At 44.0% G+C, this 21,564-nt stretch overlaps 1 protein-coding gene across 6 annotated transcripts in view; it reads left to right on the top strand.

Annotated features, from left to right (window-relative positions):
* The window catches only part of RERE (arginine-glutamic acid dipeptide repeats), a 3,515,893-nt gene that overhangs the window by 946,509 nt on the left and 2,547,820 nt on the right, over positions 1-21,564 (top strand). For all 6 annotated transcript variants that reach the window (XM_044063104.1, XM_044063103.1, XM_044063106.1 and 3 more), the window contains exon 2: positions 2,316-2,800. In XM_044063104.1, the coding sequence (XP_043919039.1) occupies positions 2,461-2,800 (340 nt within the window). In that variant the 5' untranslated portion in view covers positions 2,316-2,460. The remainder of the gene's footprint in view (positions 1-2,315; positions 2,801-21,564) is intronic.

Below are 21,564 nucleotides of genomic sequence, written 5' to 3'. Positions count from 1 at the left end.
AAACTATATTTTTACTGGCTGTTACTTCTGCAAGAAGAGTTTCTGAGATTCAGGCCCTCTGTATTCGTTCACCTTATCTGGTTTTTCATAAGGATAGGGTTTCACTCAGAACTAACCCTTCCTTTCTTCCCAAGGTTGTATCTCAAACCAATATTAACCAATCTATTGATCTACCAGTTTTCTTTCCTAACTATTCTGACAGAGCTGAACAGAAGCTGCATTTTTTGGATGTTCATCGTCAGCTCAGGTACTACTTGCATAGGACTAAACAAATTAGAAAATCAGACCAATTGTTTGTCTCCTATGCAGAAAACAGGTTAGGTCTTCCAGTTTCTAAAGTGACCTTATCTAGATGGTTGACTTCCACCATTTCCTATGTGTACTCTCTAAGGGGCAAACAACTATCTTCTAAGCCAAAAGCACATTCCACCAGGAGTCTATCCACTTCTGTAGCCTTTCAGGATAGACTTCCCATTGACACTATTTGTGCAGCAGCTACTTGGGCCACGCCTCATACCTTTGCGTCTCATTACAAGTTGGATTTGGCCTCTAGAGATAGGGCCAGTTTTGGTTCCACAGTTCTCAAGAGTCTGTTCCATTGAGCCACCCGGGATACAGGTGCTAGGGACGCGGTCCCATCCAGCAAGAATGAAGGCGAGATTGACAACTTAACATTTAGAAGTTATGTACCTACCATAACGTTCCATGTTAGTTGTCTTCTCTCGCCTTCTTTCTTGCGTCCCTCCCTCCTTCCCCCTGGCCTGGACAGATCTTGGAGAGTTCCTATTAGATTGTTTCCTCTGGAGCATTGTTATGAGGACTTCTTTTAGGAACCATGGTTCCTAATTATGTTAGGATAATCTTTAGCAGGGTCAGTTAGCTGCCAAACGAGATCTGAGGTAGTTCCGCCTTGCATCATGGGATATAGGGTTGCCTCGAGCTGGTAAAAGGAGTTCTCGAGCTAAAGCAAGTGCCGAGTCGGAGCCGAGGATCGGCTCCGAACCCATCCAGCAAGAAAGAAGGCGAGAGAAGACAACTAACATGGAATGTTATGGTAGGTACATAACTTCTAATTATGTACTCACCGTAATGTTCCATCTGTGTTGTCCTCCTTCCTCAACTCCCCTTCCACCAACCTCCTGCCCTGTAGTCTACTGGAAGAGTGAGTGTTTTTCTAATTATTCCACTTCCTTGGAATGTGGCTCCAGGTAGTGTCTCCTCTCTTTCTGTAATTAAGTACTTATTTCTGCTGATGTTAGCAAACAGGATCTGAGGTACTAGGGGTTTGTGCATTTTGGGTAACGGAGTAGCTTGAGTGTTTTCTGGTTGCCACAAGCTTAAGCTTTTGCAGTGACTGAGTCTGATCTGAAGAATCTGATCCGAACCCATAAGTTGAGGACGAATGAAAATAGATAACACACATGAAACGTTATGGTCAGTACATAATTATGGTACTGAGTGCCTAAAAACAGGCAGCCGTTTGTAATACAGTGTAATAATGTTCTTTTTATGTAATGCAGTAGAATGTATGGAAAGTGTTGTAGAGAGCCCCAGTTTCTTTTAGTTGTCCCTCCACCTTCTTACCATCAAGCTTCACCTGTTAGTTTCAAGCCCATTTGTTCCCTAATGGTGCATAGTTTCCATTGGCTATGTTGAGAGCCATCCAGAGGAGCCTTCTATTAAGCAGACATTGTGGAGTCTGCTGTCTGTGTTATTCTGGTAATGAGGGCATTTTGAGCAAATGTCTAAACCCATTCCTGCATGGGGATCTAGGCTCCTGGCATCATCCCTGGGATGTACTTGAAATGCCCTCTTCCTTGTTAATGCACTCACAATGAAGGACACCACTGAGTGGTAACTTGGTCATCTGTAAGCCTGCCCTCAAGACCTCACTGCAGTGCCATTCCCTTCTCTGAGGGACTGTGGCACTGCATGTACTGCTCTGCATATTGTTATTGTGATGTGCTTATTTCTGTTTTTTAATTTTCTACTTTCTCAAGCCAAAAGACAGCTTTCATAAGTTAATCTTAAAAGTAATCAAAGAAGTTTAACTTTCTTTAAAGGACTGTAATGTTATATTTGGTGGTAGTAATCTAAATTGGATTGAAGTAAGCTAAAGACTTCTGCGAGTAGCTGTAAGTTGAAGATGTTTGAGACTCAATCTAAAGTGCCGTGAATTAAACAGCTCTTTACTGTGTGTGTGTGTGTGTGTGTAATGTATATAACCATGTGTACGCGTGCATGTCTTTATGCAGATGATTTAATGACTGTGAATGTATACAGTTGTATAACTATATATTTTGCTTTTCTTTAAGTGCTTTATAAAACCCTGGGGTGGTTGGAGTGGCTGAATTTTTCCTGGAATTGAGTGATAAATTCAGAAGACTGAAGCCCAGGCTAACTGTATACCTTTCACGGAGGCCGAGCCGTGAGAGGACAGAAGAAGGCACGTGGCGAATCATGACGGCTGACAAAGAGAAAGAAAAGGATAAAGAAAAGGACAAAGATAGGGATAGGGACAGAGAGAGGGACAAGCGCGATAAGGGAAAAGAGTGTGAGAGCTCACGTCCACGGCGCAGTTGTACTTTGGAAGGGGGAGGTGCTAAAAACTATGCTGAAAGTGACCACAGTGAGGAAGAGGACAATGATAATGACAATGACGATGCCAGTGCCACTACAGAGGAATGTGTAAAGAAATCCAAAAAGAAACCACCCAAAAAGAAGTCCCGCTATGAGAGGGCAGAAAGTGGAGAAATAACCTCATTTATCACAGAAGAGGACATTGTTTACAAACCTGGAGGTAAGTGATAAAAGAAAACATTTTAATGTGATAGTGTATGTATTGCATGCTGTGTAACACTGGTCACAGATAAGTTAATATGGCAAGACTGTGCATGCTAAGTATTTGCATACCATGTCAAGTTCTTGGTTACAGAATGTTGCAACAGTTATATGTATACTACTGTGTGTTCAAGCAAGAATGATGATGCATTTTTATAGCATATGGTATTTTGTTTTATTTTTTGAGGTGAACTAACAAGTGACTTCAAGTACCAGGCGTTTCTGATTTACTTCTCTCATGGGGATATCCATTTGAGGGACACTCCATTTGTTTGGTGGGTCTCTACCATCAGGGCTTGAAGTGGCATTCAGTTATACAAACATATGTAGCCCCTGTCATTGTAGAGAGCAGTAAGAACACCTGGACTATTCTGTTGTAGCCAGTTATGGTTTTCTGTTGAGCCATACCTCCTTATGACATACTGGACCAGCATCACAAGGCGCATACAGTAGTGCCATGAGGGGCCTGCCTCCTACAGATATTGCTGTATGCCCCTGTCACATGGCAGCACAATGAATCATGTGTCTTTGTGTTGTTGCACCTTACAGACTAAGAGGAGCTGTTATCCCCACTCCCGTCATGCTAGTTCCATCAAATGCCTAGCCGGTTGTTCATAGTTGGTGCTTTATCACTCTGCCAATGCAGCTGATGGATATTTTACTTTTGAAGAAGAAAACATTGGGTATTATCTGAGTACATTTATGCCTGTAATTAAAAATGTCAGTTTTAATATGAAGTCAGAAAAGTACACGTTAATCCACTAAAGTATCATTTGTTTCCTGTACACAGCTCTTTGTGTGTGTGTGACATGGGTCTGTCAGCACTGGATGAAGAAAATGGTGTTTCTTGGGTCCTTGCATGTTTCTTTTGTTAAAAGCAAACAAACCAGTGGGAGTAGTGCAAGTTAAAATTGCTACATACTTAATGAAAAAACACACCAGCTGAGTTAAGAATTTGAAAATCTCTGGGTGTGCAAGCTGAACGTTTAAGTGTAAAGATTCCCGCATGACTTCTACCATACCAAGCTGTATTTACGTTAATTTAATGCAAGAGGTAAAGAGCCCCTTTGTACCCAGCTGTACCACCTCCAAAGGAATATTTTTGCTGACAAATTAAAGACAAATTAATTCTAGAAATAAGTCAGCAATTTTGTTTGACTGGAGTCTTTTAATTTTATAAAGAAGGGGGATAATGTTATTCTGCTAGAATATTTTGCAAGAACATGTTTTGTTATGTTGCAGAAACATGGTTGCATGCATTATTGACTGGTGATAGTACTTGTTTATCTTTATGGTTTTGAATTAAACTGATCTACAGATGATTTATAAAGCTTTTCTGTTGGCAGTGTAAAATGGACTGTTTCAGATGGTTTGTACCATGGACCTGGTCTAAAGTCAGAAAAACATGAATTATTTTTAGTATCTTGGATTTGGGTACTAGAGGCCAGAACTGATGAGTGGTAATGTTACAGGGGCATGAATTGAGCATGTAAGAAGGATTTTTTTTATCCTACGAGTGGGATCCGCGGTGGTGGTGCTGTGGTGGCATTGTCACCTCACCGTAAGACGCTGACCGGTTCGATTCTCAGCTAGAGAGTCTTCTGCGTGGAGACATGCGTCAGTGGGCGTACCTTCGTTGAAGGTTGTGCGTCAGGGCTGGTAACTCTGCATGTAAAAATAAACTACCAATCATTAGCGGACTGGAGTTCTGCTGTGGCGACCCCTAACTGGGAAAAGCCGAAAGACACAAACAAACAAAAACGAGTGGGATTAAGAAACCAACCTTAAGGGGATGTTTAATGGATTATAGTAGAGAGTCGATTATCCAAATTGCTTGGGACCTAGGATAGTTTGGATAATCAAACATATTTTGAACCAGATTAAAAAAACTTCTAAAATCTTGTTTTTTTCTGCATGTAGGATGTACACTTTTTAACCATTCAGAGATTCCAGTGGACAATAAAGAATATTTTTCACATATTTACACATTTACATATTCAGACTTTAATGATTTTTCCTTCCTGAAAACTTTGGAAGGCTGCGTTTGGTTAATTGACGTTTCGGATAAACGATTCTCTACTGTTGTATTTTAATTCAGTAAGTAAGGAAGCTAGTGCAAGAAAAGGAGAAAGGAAATTCCTGTGCATTAAAAGTTCAAAAAGGTTGTGATTCATGAAATGCAGGAGCACTGTTGATTAGCATACCCTTATAAAAAGCTGTCGAGAATGTCTGACGAGCAAAGTGTTTGTGTGTGTGTGGGGGGGGGGGGGGCAGCGGCAGTAAGACTAAAAATTGAAGCAAAGGGACCCCCCCCCCCCCATTGTCCACTTTGACTCTTCCCTTCACCTCTTTAACTTATTTGCGCCTACTTCATGGGAAGTCATTCTAGGCCAAGAAAGAGCCATATGACCCATTTGTCGTCTGTGTGAGGATCTCACTGGCGTCGCACAACTAGGGATAAAGGCTGTTCTATTCTATTCCCTCCCCTCTTCTGGGTGTGAGAGCTGTTTGTGTGTGCTACTGAGAGGAGAAGGCGACCTTAAGCTACAATAGTAATGCTTTAAATGCTTGTCGGTCTTCTCTCTGCCATCTTCTCAGGAGCCAGTCTTGGCAGTAGTCTGTCACCAAGTATGTTACAGTGCTGAAATAGTCCTATAAAGAAAGCTCTGCAACCGAGAGGTTCCTGTAAAGGAAATGTAAAAAACAAATCCCGCCTCTTGGAAATCATTGGAACCTTATGTTTTGACTCTTTTTTTTTTTTTTTTCCCCTGGTCATGTGCAGTTGTCCATTCAGTCTTAATTGCTGATGTTCTTCATGTTTCACTGTTGCAGTCATTACATTTGGGTAATCTGCTGGCAGGTTGCCCTCAGTTGGCCTGAATTCCAAAGTCTTGGGTCCTGCGTCGGTTGCTGTCTCCTCTTCCATGATGTCAGGTCATCGGGGGTATAAAACAAGCAGCTGACGCCATTTTCTTTAGTCTTTCTTGCTGCGCCGTGCCTGAAGCAGAAGCGGTTCGGAAGTGCCGGTCGGCCAACTCCTGAAATTTTCGAGTTTCAGAACTGAAGATGTTCTTCATCTCACATTGCTGCAGTCCTTACACTTGGGTAGTCCGCTGTCCTCGGTCGGCCCGAATATCAAAGTATAAGGCTGACGTCGGTCAAGGCGCATTTGACTGACATCAGGACGACAGGGTACAAATGCGCATGACCGACGTCATATCCTCAGTCTTTTTTGCCGCATGGTCCGATGCAGAAGCAGCATTGCAAGTGCCGGTTGGCGTTCTGAGATTTTTCGATTTCGAAGTTTCAGACCGAGTTCAAAGTTGGCTAAGTACCCCGCTGGGGAATATTTTAGTTTTTTCTTGCCTCAGTCATTTACCGGATGTCAGAAAAAGTTAATAATTGCATTTCTTGTGGGAAACAGATACCGCATAGAGATTATCATACTTTGTGTATTCCTTGCTTAGGGCCTGAGCACGACGTTGTTGGCTGTCGCTCTTGTGCTAGATTTAATAAACGCACTATAAAGAGAAGGTTGGATTGTGCAAGGTTAGTCTTTGGGAAGCAGTGCAATTATAAAATGCCGTCGGATGCTCCGACGCCCGCTTCTTCGAAGAAGCGCAAGGACAAAGCAGTTAAGCCTAGGCTAGAAGAACCGCCTGTACCGGACGCTGGTTCTTTAGAGGTGTCGGTGGAGCCGGTGGCTCCACCGGAGGTTTCTTTGTGTTCCCAGGGTGAGACTTTATTATTGCAAGATGTGGCCTCTCAGGAGGCAAGTCAGGCTGAGGGGGCTTCTCAGGTTACTATAGTCCCCTCCCTTCCCAGCGTGCCTAGACCCTCTCCTTGTGTTTCAAAGGCTTCTCCCAGGGGCAGGCCAGGTTTGGCTTCAGTTGGTGTTACCCCTAGCTCTTCAGGAACTGTGCCCAAGAAGCATATGCTTAAAATGGCAGAAGATTTGATTACTTTGATTAGGGGTTCTATGCCCCCTCCTGATAAAGGGACCTAGGATGGAGCCTGAGCTGGGGGGTTTTGAGCAGGCTTCAGATGTTTCAGAATCTTCGGCTGAAGATTTGCAGGAGTACTCTCCTTATTTTGATTCTGATGTGGATGATTCTACTCCTTCTGCTTCTCCTCCTGAGGATTTTTCTTTTTCAGAAACTCTTCATTCCATGAGGGAGCATTTTAAGTGGGAAGGTCAGGACTTCTCTGATTCCAGGAAAAGGCTTAGGGAATTTTTGTTTTTACCCCAGCATAGGCCTTTGGCTATACCTCCTGTTTTGGATGTAGTGGAAGATGTTTTTTCAGAGGCTTCTCTTAATCCTGATTCTTTGCCTCCTGCTCCTGTTAAGCCGGATAGGTATTACAGGGTGCCTGAAGCTCATAAGTATCTTTTTAAGAGTCCTAGGGCAGACCCAGAAACTGTTAGCCAGGGGCCTAAAGGTGTTAAGGCTTCTGTTGTAAAGAATCCGGTTCCTGCAGACAAAGAGGCTAGGGCCTTGGATAGATGGGGAAAGAAAGTTTATACTTCTTCCACTCTTGCTATGAGGGCTTTGAATTGCCAGTTTCACATGTTGAAATACCAAAACTACCTCCTTTCACAATTGAAGTCTAAGGTTGATGCTCTGGCAGTAGGTATTGATTGTAAAGAGTTGCAGGATTTGGTACATGTTTCTGAACAGGTGGGTAAGCATTCTTTGCAATGTAGTTTTGATGCTGTACAGGCCTCGTCTAGGGTGGCTGCCACTGGGTCAGTTCTTCGCAGGCACGCCTGGCTAAGGGATCAAAATTTGTCTGAACATGTTAAAACAAGGATTTTAGATGCTCCTTTACAATCTGACGTGTTGTTTGGTCCTCCTGTTGAGGCAGTTTTAAAGAAAATGGAAGACAAGGGTAAGTCTATGCAGACTGTTAAAGATTTTTTGCAGGTCCAGCCTCCAAAGTTTAGTAGAAATTGGCCTACTAAGGGGTGGACGTATCCTTCTTATGATTCCCAGTCTAGGGGTAGATCTAGACGTGGTAGGGGCAGAGCTCAGGGCTCTTTCAGGCCTAGAACAGGGAGTTCTCCTGCACAGTCTTCGGGTGAGGGCAGGGGTCAGTCCTTTCGTAAACAGACCCAATGACCTACCTTTTCAGCTGCCAGAACCTTCTCGTCTGGCAGCACCTTTGGGAGGAAGGTTGGCTCTTTTCAAAGAAAATTGGAGTTTAATTACCCAAGACAGATGGGTGTTGGATATCATACATCACGGCTACAGGTTTTATTTCCATACCTTGCCTCCTTTCAAAGGCATGCCAGACGTTCCTCCTCAACAAAGAATAGAGGCTCACAAGCAAGTTTCTCTGTTACTCCAAATAGGGGCCATACAGCCGGTCCCTATGCCAGAAGTGGGCCTAGGATTTTATTCTCGCCTGTTCCTAGTACCAAAGAAGGGGAACACGTGGAGACCAATTTTGGATTTATCTACCCTCAACACTTATCTGGACATTCCCAAGTTCAAAATGTTGACGTTACAGCAGCTTTTACCTCTGCTGGGCAAAGATCATTGGATGGTAACTTTGGATCTCAAGGAGGCTTACCTTCATGTTCCTATCAGACTAAGTTGCAGGAAGTATCTGCGTTTTCGAGCTGGGACTTCTCACTATCAGTTCTCTGCATTGCCCTTTGGCTTATCTACTGCCCAGAGTATTCACGAAAGTTCTGGCTCCAGTGATAGCTTTCTTCAGGCTAAAAGGAATACAGATTTATCCTTATTTGGACGACTGCCTGATTCTGGCTCAAGGAAGGGAAGAGCTTCTTCATCATTTGGAATATGTGATAGCAGTGCTAAGATGCCTGGGGTATTCTGTGAACGAAATAAAGTCCAGTCTAGTACCCTCTCAGGACATGTGCTTTCTGGGTGTGAGACTGAATACAGCATCCCAGATGGCCTTTTAACCCCGGACAAACAAAAGAGTCTATCCCTTTACTTCCATCAGCTATCTCATCAGTCCGGGCTGACTGCAAGGACAGTCCTTCAAGCCTTAGGGTTCATGGCATCTTGTATTCTGGTGCTTCCCAATGCCAAACTGCATATGAGGAAGCTGCAATGGTATCTCAAAATGTATGGACACAGCACTGCCAGGATCTAGACACTGTCATTCAAATAATACCTTTCATTCAAAAGGAATTTTTGTGGTGGGCTCAGGAATGTCACCTAAACAAGGGACTCTCTGTGACCCGGCCAGAGGCGAGTCAGATTTTAACGACAGATGCCTCAGACAAAGCTTGGGGAGCTCATCTAAATGGAAAGTGGATACAAGACAAGTGGCCTGCCAGACTACAACATCTACATATCAACCTGAAGGAGATGTTAGCAGTCCAGTTTGCATTAATAGCTTTCAAGGATTTACTTCTTCCAGGGCAGGTGTTGATTCTAACAGACAACACAACTGTCATGTGGTACATCAACAAGCAAGGGGAACGATTCTTATCCTCTATGCAGGCAAGCAATGATTTTGTGGGAGACTGCTCTCAGTTTACAGCTCAATCTTCAGGCAAGGTTTCTGCCAGGAGCACAGAACTCCTTAGCAGATGTGTTGAGCAGACGAATTATGGATCCCCACGGTGGAAATTGGATCCTCATGTATTTCAGAATTTGACAGTGTCATGGGGAACTCCAGACATAGATCTGTTCGCTTCTCCACTAAACCATCAGCTGCCAAAGTTTTGCACAAAAAGTTTCATCCCACAGCTTGGAAAGTGGATGCTCTTTCTTTCAATTGGAGCAATCTTCATGTGTATGCCTTTCCTCCTCTGCCTCTCCTCCCAAAGGTACTTCTAAAGGTCAGACAGGACAAGCCAAGGATGATTTTAATAGCTCCAGATTGGCCTCGACAGCACTGGTACCCATTACTGAGAAGTCTGGCACGGAAGCCTCCATGGCCTTTGCCTTCGATTCCACACCTGTTGTCACAGGAGGACAGCCATTTGCTGAATGTCAAACTTCACTCTCTTCACCTAACAGCCTGGCATATTCTGTTTTGAACCATAGAGGGTCTCAACTTCCACAACAAGTTTTGAATGTGATTTTGGAAGCTAGAAGGCCTAGTACAAGGAAAGTGTACGCAGATAAATGGAAGAGATTTTTATTTTGGAGTGCAGCAAAAGATTTTGATTTTCTGAGCCTAATTTGAGTGTGGCTGTTCAATATCTTACTGAGTTACTGGACAAAGGTTTGTCTTTCTCTTCTATTAAGGTTCATGCTGCAGCAATTTCGGCTCACTATGATTGTGTCCCACCATTGTTTTCTCATCCTTTGTTCAAGCAATTTCTTAGAGGGGCAAAGAATATAAGACCCCCACGAAGAGCTCCTACTCCTGCTTGGGATCTCAATTTTGTGTTGGAGAAACTCACTCTACAACCTTTTGAGCCTGCAGCTACTTCTGAGTTGAAATATTTATCATGGAAGACTGCTTTTTTGTTGGCAATTACCTCTGCAAGAAGGGTTTCTGAAATTGCAGGCCCTTATGGCGGTTGAGCCTTTCTTGATTTTCCATAAGGATAGGGTATCATTACGTACTAATCCTTCCTTTATGCCTAAGGTGGTTTCTAGTGTGGCTTTAAACCAAACTATTCATTTGCCTACTTTTTATGCAAATCCCCAAGATTTGCACACTTTAGATGTACACAGGCAGTTGCGTTATTATTTGGACAGAACTAAAGGGTTCAGGCAGTCTCAGCAGTTGTTTGTTTCTTTTGCTTTGAGTTCTCAGGGCAAGCCTGTCTCAAAACAAACTATTTCTAAGTGGATTGGGTTTTGCATTGCTTTCTGTTATTCCCATCATGGCAAGGAGGTTCCAGCTGGGATTAGGCCTCATTCCACTAGGGCTACTGCCACTATAACAGCTTTTTTGAGGGGAGTGGCAACCAAGGATATTTTGGAGGCAGCTACTTGGAGTTCAGTGCATACTTTCTCTAGGCATTATCACCTGCCACTTTACTCTAAATCCAGGGCTGGTTTTGCCACTGCTGTTTTGCAGGGCATTTTGGCAGCTCCTGCTTCCTTGTAGTTAGCCATCCTCCCTTACCTCTGCTTTGGGATTCTACCCAAGTGTAAGGACTGCAGCAATGTGAGATGAAGAACATAGTACAGATGTTCTTCATCTCACATTGCTGCAGTCCTGACACTTGGGGTAGTCCGCTGTCACAGTCGGCCCGAATACCAAAGTATAAGGCTGACGTCGGTCAAGGCGCATTAGTCTGACGTCAGGGTACAAATGCGCATGACCGACGTCATATCCTCAGTCTTTTTTGCCGCATGGTCCGATGCAGAAGCAGTGTTGCAAGTGCAGGTTGGCGTTCTGAGATTTTCCGAAGTCGGAGTTTCAGACCGAATCAAAGTTGGCTAAGTACCCCGTTGCTAGAATATTTTGGTTTTTTCTTGCCTCAGTATTTTACCGGATGTCAGAAAAAGTGAATAACTGTATTTCTTGTGGGAAACAGATACCTCATAGGGATTACCATACCTTGTGTATACCTTGTTTAGGGCCTGAGTAATGACGTTGTTGGCTGTCGCTCTTGTGCTAGATTTAACAAACGCACTATTAAGAGAAGATTAGATTGTGCCAGGTTAGTTTTTGGCAAGCGTGTAATTATAAAATGCTGTCGGATGCTCCGCCGCTTCGCCTAAAAAGCGCAAGGACAAAGCAGCAAAGCCTAGGTTGGAAGAACCGTCCCCTGCCGCCGGTTCTTTAGAGGGCTCGGTGGAGCCGGAGGTTCAGCCACAAGTTTCTTTGGAGTCCCAGGGAGGGACTTTATTATTGCAAGATGTGCCCTCTCAGGAGGTAGGCCAGGCTGAAGGGGCTTCTCAGGTAGCTGTTCTTCCCTCCCTTCCTAAGGTGGTTAGGCCCTCCCCTTCTGTTTCCAAGGCTTCTCCCAGGGGCAGGCCAGGTTTTGTTTCAGGTGTTACCCCTAGTTCTTCAGGGTCTGTGCCTAAGAAGCATATGCTTAAGATGGCAGAAGATTTGATTACTATGCTTAGAGGTTCTATGCCCCCTCCTGTTAAGAGGCCTAGAGTGGAACCTGAGCTTGGAAGTTTTGAGCAGTGTTCGGATGCTTCTGAGTCTTCGGCTGAAGACTTGCAGGAGTATTCTCCTTACTCTGATTCTGATGTAGATGACTCTACTCCTTCTGCTTCTCCTCCTGAGGATTTTTCTTTTTCAGAGACTCTTCATTCCATGAGGGAGCATTTTAAATGGGAAGGTCAGGATTTCTCTGATTCCAGGAAAAGGCTTAGGGAATTTTTGTTTCTACCCCAGCATAGGCCTTTAGCTATACCTCCTGTTCTGGATGTGGTGGAGGATGTTTTGCAGAGGCCTCTCTGAACCCTGATTCTTTGCCTCCTGCTCCAGTTAAACCGGATAGATATTATAGGGTGCCTGAAGCTCATAAGTATCCTTTTAAGAGTCCTAGGGCAGACCCAGAAACTGTTTCTCAGGGGCCTAAAGGTGTTAAGGCTTCTGTTGTTAAAAATCCTGTCCCTCCAGATAAAGAGGCAAGGGCTTTGGATAGATGGGGAAAGAAAGTGTATACTACTTCCACTTTGGCCATGAGAGCTTTGAATTGCCAGTTTCACATGTTGAAATACCAAAATTATCTCCTTTCACAATTAAAGTCTAAGGTAGATGCTTTGGCGGAAGGTATTGAGTGTAAAGAATTGCAGGATTTAGTACATGTTTCTGAACAGGTGGGTAAGCATTCTTTGCAATGTGGTTTTGATGCTGTACAGGCCTCTTCGAGGGTGGCTGCCACTGGTTCGGTTCTTCGCAGGCATGCCTGGCTGAGGGATCAGAATTTAGCTGAGCATGTTAAGACAAGGATTTTAGATGCTCCTTTACAATCTGATGTGTTGTTTGGTTCGCCTGTGGAAGCAGTTCTAAAGAAAATGGAAGACAAGGCTAAGTCTATGCAGACTGTTAAAGATTTTTTGCAGGTTCAGCCTCAAGTTTAGTAGAAATTGGCCTACCAAGGGGTGGACATATCCTGCTTATGATTCCCAGTCTAGGGGTAGGTCTAGACGTGGTAGGGGCAGAGCTCAAGGTTCTTTTAGGCCTAGAACAGGGAGTTCACCTGCTCAGTCTTCTGGTGAGGGCAGGGGTCAGTCCTTTCGTAAACAGACCCAATGACCTGCCTTTTCAGCTGCCAGAACCTTCTCGTCTGGCAGCACCTTTGGGAGGAAGGTTGGCACTTTTCAAAGAAAACTGGAATTTAATTACCCAAGACAGATGGGTGTTGGATATCATTCACCACGGTTACAGGTTTTATTTCCATACCTTGCCTCCTTTCAAAGGCATGCCAGACATTCCTCCTCAGCAAAGAAAAGAGGCTCACAAGCAAATTTCTCTGTTACTCCAAATAGGGGCTATTCAGCTGGTTCCTGTGCCAGAAAGGGGCCTAGGATTTTATTCACGCCTGTTCCTAGTACCAAAAAAGGGGAACACGTGGAGACCAATTTTGGATTTATCTATCCTCAACACTTATCTGGACATTCCCAAGTTCAAAATGTTGACGTTACGACAGCTTTTACCTCTGCTGGGCAAAGATCACTGGATGGTAACTTTGGATCTCAAGGAAGCTTACCTTCATGTTCCTATCAGACTAATTTGCAGGAAGTATCTGCGTTTTCGAGCTGGGAATTCTCATTATCAGTTCTCTGCATTGCCCTTTGGCTTATCTACTGCGCCCAGAGTATTCACAAAAGTTCTGGCTCCAGTGATAGCTTTCTTCAGGCTAAAAGGAATACAAATCTATCCTTATTTGGACGATTGCCTGATTCTGGCTCAAGGAAGGGACGTGCTTCTTCAGCATTTGGAATATGTGATAGCAGTGCTAAGATGCCTAGGGTATTCTGTGAACGAAATAAAGTCCAGTCTAGTACCCTCTCAAGACATGTGCTTTCTGGGTGTGAGACTGAATACAGCAACCCAGATGGCCTTTTAACCCCGGACAAACAAAAGAATCTTTCTCTTTACTTCCATCAACTATCTCATCAGTCCGGGCTGACTGCAAGGACAGTCCTTCAAGCCTTAGGGTTCATGGCATCTTGTATTCTGGTGCTTCCCAATGCCAAACTGCATATGAGGAAGCTGCAATGGTATCTCAAAAATGTATGGACACAGCACTGCCAGGATTTGGACACTGTCATTCCAATAATACCTTGCATTCAAAAGGAATTTTTGTGGTGGGCTCAGGAATGTCACCTAAACAAGGGACTCTCTGTGACCCGGCCAGAGGCGAGTCAGATTCTAACGACAGATGCCTCAGACACAGCTTGGGGAGGTCATCTGAATGGAAAGTGGATACAAGACAAGTGGCCTGCCAGACTGCAGCATCTACATATCAACATGAAGGAGATGTTAGCAGTCCAGTTTGCATTACTGGCTTTCAAGGATTTACTTCTTCCAGGGCAGGTGTTGATTCTAACAGACAACACAACTGTCATGTGGTACATCAACAAACAAGGGGAACACATTCTTATCCTCTATGCAGGCAAGCAATGATTTTGTGGGAGACTGCTAAGCTTGCAATTGAATCTTCAAGCAAGGTTTCTGCCGAGCACAGAACTCCTTAGCAGATGTGTTAAGCAGGCAAATCATGGATCCCCACGAGTGGAAACTGGATCTTCATGTATTTCAGAAATTGACAGTGTCATGGGGAACTCCAGACATAGATCTGTTCGCTTCTCCACTAAACCACCAGTTGCCAAAGTTTTGCACGAAAAGGTTTCATCACACAGCTTGGAAAGTGGATGCTCTTTCTTTCAGTTGGAAAAATCTTCATGTGTATGCCTTTCCACCTCTGCCTCTCCTCCCAAAGGTACTCCTAAAGGTCAGACAAGACAAGCCAAGGATGATTTTAATAGCTCCAGATTGGCCTCGCAGCACTGGTACCCATTACTGAGGAGCCTGGTAAGGAAGCCTCCATGGCCCTTACCTTTGCTTCCACACCTATTGTCTCAGAAGGACGGTCATCTACTCAATGTCAAGCTTCACTCTCTTCATCTAACAGCCTGGCATATTCTGTTTTGAACCAGAGCAGGTCTCAGCTTCCTCAACAAGTTTTGAATGTGATTATGGAAGCCAGATGACCTAGTACAAGGAAGGTGTACGCAGAAAAATGGAAGAGATTTTTATTTTGGAGTGCAGCAAAGGATTTGGATGTTTCTGAGCCAAATTTGAGTGTGGCTCTTCAATATTTAACTGAGTTATTGGACAAAGGTTTGTCTTTCTCTTCCATTAAGATTCATGCTGCAGCAATTTCAGCTCACTATGATTGTGACCCACCATTGTTTTCTCATCCTTTGTTCAAGCAATTTCTTAGAGGGCAAAGAATATAAGACCCCCACGTAGAGCTCCTACTCCTGCTTGGGACCTCAATTTTGTGTTGGAGAAACTCACTCTACAACCTTTTGAGCCTGCAGCTACTGCTGAATTGAAATAATTGTCATGGAAGACTGCTTTTTTGTTAGCCATTACCTCTGCAAGAAGGGTGTCTGAATTGCAGGCCCTTATGGCGGTGGAGCCTTTCTTGATTTTTCATAAGGATAGGGTATCTTTACGTACTAATCCTTCCTTTATGCCTAAAGTGGTTTCTAGTGTGGCTTTAAACCAAACTATTCATTTGCCTGCTTTTTATGCAAATCCCCAAAATAAGGGGGAAAAGATTTTACACACTTTAGATGTACACAGGCAATTGCGTTATTATTTAAGCAGGACTAAGGATTTTAGGCAGTCTCAGCAGTTGTTTGTTTCTTTTGCTTTGAGTTCGCAGGGCAAGCCTGTGTCAAAACAAACTATTTCTAAGTGGATTGGGTTTTGCATTACTTTCTGTTACTCCCATCATGGTAAGGAGATTCCAGCTGGGATTAGGCCTCATTCCACTAGGGCTACTGCCACTTCAACAGCATTTCTACGGGGGGTGGCAACTACGGATATTTTTGAGGCAGCTACTTGGAGTTCAGTGCCTACTTTCTCTAAGCATTACCACCTTCCTCTCTACTCTAAATCTAGGGCTGGTTTTGCCACTGCTATTTTACAGGGCATGTTGGCAGCTCCTGCTTCTTTGTGATTTGCCATCCTCCCTTTCCTCTGCTTTGGGATTCTACCCAAGTGTCAGGACTGCAGCAATGTGAGATGAAGAACATAGTACAGTTTTGTACCTACCATAAATGTAGATGTTCGAAGATCCACATTGCTGCAGTCCAATTTACCCTCCCTCCTTCCCCTCTGTGTTTAGGGGTGGTTGTGTGGGTGGGGTTGTACTTTTGTAAATTTGTATATATTGTACATATATTTGGTACAGGTGTGTTTGGTGTTTTTTGGTTTTGGCCTTATCTTGTTAGGGTCTTCTGACATCTGGGGCAAGAAAAGACTGAGGATATGACGTCGGTCATGCGCATTTGTACCCTGACGTCCTGACGTCAGACTAATGCGCCTTGACCGACGTCAGCCTTATACTTTGGTATTCGGGCCGACTGGGACAGCGGACTACCCCAAGTGTCAGGACTGCAGCAATGTGGATCTTCGAACATCTACATTTATGGTAGGTACAAAACTGTACTTTTTGTACCTACCATAAATGTAGATGTTCGAAGATCCACATTGCTGCAGTCCAATTTACCCTCCCTCCTTCCCCTCTGCAGTTAGAGGTGGTTGTGTGGGTTGGGTTGTACATGTTGTGTATATTGTATATATTGTACATATAGTTAATGCAAGGGTGGTTGGTTGGTTGTTTGCTGTCTTTTGGTTTTGACCTTTCTTTTTAGGGTCTTCTGACATCTGGGGCAAGAAAAGACTGAGGATATGACGTCGGTCATGCGCATTTGTACCCTGTCGTCCTGATGTCAGTCAAATGCGCCTTGACCGACGTCAGCCTTATACTTTGATATTCGGGCCGACCGAGGACAGCGGACTACCCAAGTGTAAGGACTGCGGCAATGTGGATCTTCGAACATCTACATTTATGGTAGGTACAAAACTGTACTTTTTCACTAAAGCTAAGTACCCCGTTGGGGAAACTTTTTTCTTGCTCCATACCAATGTCAAATAAAGTTAATTGTATTACGTGTGGGAAGCAAATACCTCGTAAGGATTTTCATTTATACTGTATTCCTTGCCTAGGCCGTGATCACAACGTGCCTGGCTGTCAGTTTTGTGCTAGATTTAAAGAACGCACTATTAAGCGTTGGTATATTTTTGCCTCAAAATATTTTGGAAACAGATTTAACTACCCTGAAATGTTGTCTGATAGCAATCCGACTACAGGAGTACACAAAAAACACAAAGAAAAGGACAGAGACAGACCGTCAAGGTCCAAAACCGACGACGAAGCTTCTCCTAAGCCAGTCGCCGGTTCGCTGGTACTCAGTGAGGCACTTTTGCAGCCCCTGATACCCGCTACTTTCGAGTCGCAGGCCCCTACCGAGACCCATGTGGAGTCTGGCACGCCGTGAGATTCTCAAAGTATTGTACCCACGGATATCTCATCCTCGGATGGATCTGGAGCCGCTGAGCAGGCACCGGCTTCTGAGGGTGTATTCAGGCCTCAACATTTTTATATAAAACCGGCACCAGTTTCAAAATCAAAGACAAAAGCAACTTCTAAAGCTAAAAAACCGACGCATGAGCCTTGTGCACAGGGCCTCTATGCCCAAAAAACAGATGATCAAAATGGCTGAAGACCTAATTACCTTGATCAGGGGTTCCCAACCCCGTCCTGATAAGAGGCCTTGGCAAGACACTGATTATGAATCTTCAGATCAGGTTTCTATTTCTTCTGATTCCTCTTTTGATCAGGAATTATCTATACCTCCCTATGAGGATTCTGATGCAGAGGAATCTATCCCGTCTGCATCACCTCCTGAGGATTATTCATTTGGAGAAACCTTGCATACTTTGAGGGAGCATTTTCACTGGCAGAGTCAAGATCTTTCAGAATCAAAAAAGAGGCTCAGGGATTTCCTCCTCCTCCCTCAGCATAGGCCTTTAGCCATACCTCCTGTTTTAGACATTGAGGATGATGCGTTTTCGGAGTCAAGCTTGACCCCTGACTCCTTACCTCCGACTCCCAGCAAGCCTGACAGATATTACAGGGTCCTTGATTCACACATTTTTATTTAGAAACCCTGCTGTTGACCCTGAAACTATTTCACAGGGTCCGAAGGGGGTTAAGGCCTCAACTGCAAAAAATCCTATCCCCTCTGACAGAGATTCAAGGGCACTGGATGGATGGGGAAGGAAGGTTTATACATCTGCAACCTTGGCAATTAGGGCCTTAAACTGCCAGTTTCATATGCTCAAGTATCAGCATGTTATGGGATTGCTGAAACAGAAAATGATGATTTCTGAATGTGCAGAAAATAAAGAATTGCAGGAATTATTGCATGCAGCAGAACAAGTTGGAAAGCATACTTTGCAATGTGGTTTTGATTCCTTAGAGGCCTCCTGCAGGGCCGCAGTTACTGGATCTGTGATTAGGAGGCATGCCTGGCTAAAAGAGCAAAATTTGCCTGATCATGTTAAAGCTAAATTACTGGATGCACCTTTACAACATGATACTCTGTTTGGTATTAAGGCAGAAGAGGTTTTAAAGAAAATGGAAGACAAAGCTCAGTCTATGCAAACTGTAAAAAACGTCTTACAGGTGCAGCCACCAAGATTCAGTAGACACTGGCCTACAACAAATTGGTCCTTTCCTGTGTCCAACAGAGCTCAAAGGGGCAAATCCAGACGCCCTAAATGTTCTAGATACCAGGCATAAGATTCTTACAGGTCAAAGCAATGGGATGCTTCTACCTCAAAATCTGGAGGAGGTAAAGCACAACCCTATAGATAACAGTCTCAATGATTTCCCTCTGCCATCTCCAAACTCTTACCTTTTGGCAACACCCTTAGGGGGAAAATTAGCACTTTTTGCTCAAAATTGGCAGATAATAACCCAGGACATGTGGGTGCTAAACATAATATCTCAGGGATACAGATTCCACTTCCATACTCTGCCAATGGCAAACGGTTGGCCGGATCTGCTAAAAAAATCAATGAGCAGAGGCACAGAAACAGGTTACGTCCCTCATGGATATGGGGGCTATTCAGCCAGACCCAGGACAGGAAAAAAGGACATGGTTTTTATTCAAGACCGTTCTTGGTACCCAGAAAAGGCCAGGCCTGGCGCCCAATACTGGACTTATCAATTTTAAACACATACCTGGACATTCCAAAATTCAAAATGCTAACTTTACAGCAGCTTCTGCCCATGCTGGGCAAGAACGCTTGGCTGGTGACATTAGATCTAAAAGAGGCATACCTGCATATCCCAATAAGGGAAACGTGCAGAAGATACCTCTGTTTCAAGGCTGGCTCTATGCATTACCAATTCTGTGCTCTGCCCTTTGGCTTATCTACTGCGCCCAGTGTCTTTACAAAGTGCCTGGAACCAGTAATTGCATTTTGCAGACAAAAAAGTATACAAATTTATCCTTACTTGGACGACTGTCTCATTCAAGCAGAGAACAAGGACATTCTTCTTCAGCACCTGGCGTTTGTGAAAAGGCTTCTAACATGCCTAGGTTACACAATAAACAAAAATAAATCACAACTAATACCCTCTCAAAAGATAACATTCCTGGGTGCAAGTTTGAATACAACTACCCAGATGGCTTTCCCCACGCCAGACAAAGGCAACTGACTACTTACTTCAAACTGATGGCAACAAAAACCCAGTTATCTGCAAGTCCAACTCTGCTGGCTTTGGGATTCATGGCATCCTGCATCCTACTGATTCCATATGCAGGACTGCATATGAGGAAACTACAATGGTACCTAAAAAGTTTATGGAGTCAACATTGTCACAGTCTGGGAGCAATGATTCCTCTAATTCCCTGCCTACAACAGGGGTTTCTGTGGTGGGCAAAGGCATGACACCAGAACATGGGACAGGCTTTCAATCTACCCCCTGTCAGCCAAACCTTAACAGACGCATCAGATTATGCATGGAGGGCCCACCTGGCGGGAAGATGTATTCAGGGCATATGGACCCCAAAACAAATGCATCTGTATATCAATCAAAAAGTGTTGTTAGCTGTTCAAAATCCCCTGACAGCCTTCAAGGGCTTACTTCATCCAGGACAGCTACTGATAAAGAAGGACAACACCACGGTGATGTGGTATATAAACAAGCAGGGGGGGCACACACTCATACCCCCTTTGCAGACTAGCCATGGCCCTGTGGGACACAGCCTTGACTTACCAAGTACATCTTCAAGCTCATTTCCTGCCAGGAAAGCAAAAAAACTCTGGCAGACTATATTTAAGCAGAAAACTTAAGGATCCTCACGAGTGGAAACTAGAACCACAAGTCTTCAGCATGATAATAAAGAAATGGGGGAGACCAGACATAGACCTATTTGCGCCTCCTCAAAATTATCAACTGAAAAAATTCTGCACAAGGACTTTATCACGGAGAAGCATGGAAAGTGGACGCCCTATCCTTCAGTTGGAAAAACCTATAATTTTACGCCTTTCCTCCCCTGCCTCTTCTTCCCAAGGTACTAGTAAAAGTCAGACAGGGGAAACCAAAGATGATACTAATTGCCCCGGACTGGCCCTGCCAATACTGGTACCCAATCCTAAGGAACATGTCTCAATTCCCAGCTTGGTACTTACCTCAAATACCTCACTTACTGTCCCAGCAAAACAATCAAATCCTGCACAATCTGCTCCAAACACTGAACCTGGCAGCATGGCTGATCATGTAATTATTCAAACAACACTTGTCAGTAAAGCTGTGATGGATGTCATTTTGGAAGCCAGAAGGCCTAGTACTAGAAAATCTTATGCTGATAAATGGAAGAGATTCTGTGCTTGGAACCAAGCACAAGGAACTGATGCAGCAGAGCCAAATATTCCTCAGATTTTACAAAACTTGACTGAGATGCTTGACAAAGGCCTATCTTTTTTCATCAGTAAAAATCCATGCCTCCAACATCTCGCCTCATTACAACACAGAGCCACCAATCTTTTCTCATCCTTTACTAAAGTAGTATCTTAGAGGGGCCAAAAATTTAAGGCCTCCCAGAAGATCACCAGTTACTGCATGGGACCTCAATTATGTGTTGAAAAGCTCACCCTGCCTCCATTTAAACCAGCTGCTACTGCAGACCTAAAGTTCTTATGGAAAACAGTTCTGTTCCTGGCAATTACTTCAGCAAGAAGAGTCTCAGAGCTACAGGCCCTCATGGCTGTGGAGCCTTTTACCATTTTTTACCCAGACAGGGTGTTCCTGAGGACCAATCCTTAATTTATGCCTAAGGTGGTTTCCAGTGTGGCTCTTAACCAAACTATTCATCTGCCAACCTTTTATCCAAATCCGCAGAACAAGGGGGAGAGGATTCTGCATTCATTAGACATACACAGACCGCTAAGATTCTACTTGAGCAGGACTAAAGCTCTAAGAAAAACTGAGCAGTTATTCGTGACATATGCTGCAGGATCAGAAGGAAAGGCTATTTCAAAGCAGACTATTTCAAAGTGGGTAAGCCACTGCATTCGTTTCTGCTACTTACACCATGGCAACCTGTGCCCAAGGGCATTAGGTCTCATTCCACCAGAGCTGCAGCAACATCAGCAGCCTTTCTCAGAGGAGTACCAACCAAAGACATTGTAGAGGCTGCTACTTGGAGTTCTGTTCACACT

This window comes from Protopterus annectens, chromosome 2.part1 (genome assembly GCF_019279795.1).
Source record: "Protopterus annectens isolate FY-2018-M chromosome 2.part1, PAN1.0, whole genome shotgun sequence".
NCBI lineage: Eukaryota > Metazoa > Chordata > Ceratodontiformes > Protopteridae > Protopterus > Protopterus annectens.
Note: the sequence above shows the minus strand (reverse complement) of the source record. Positions and strands in the feature narration are given on the sequence as shown.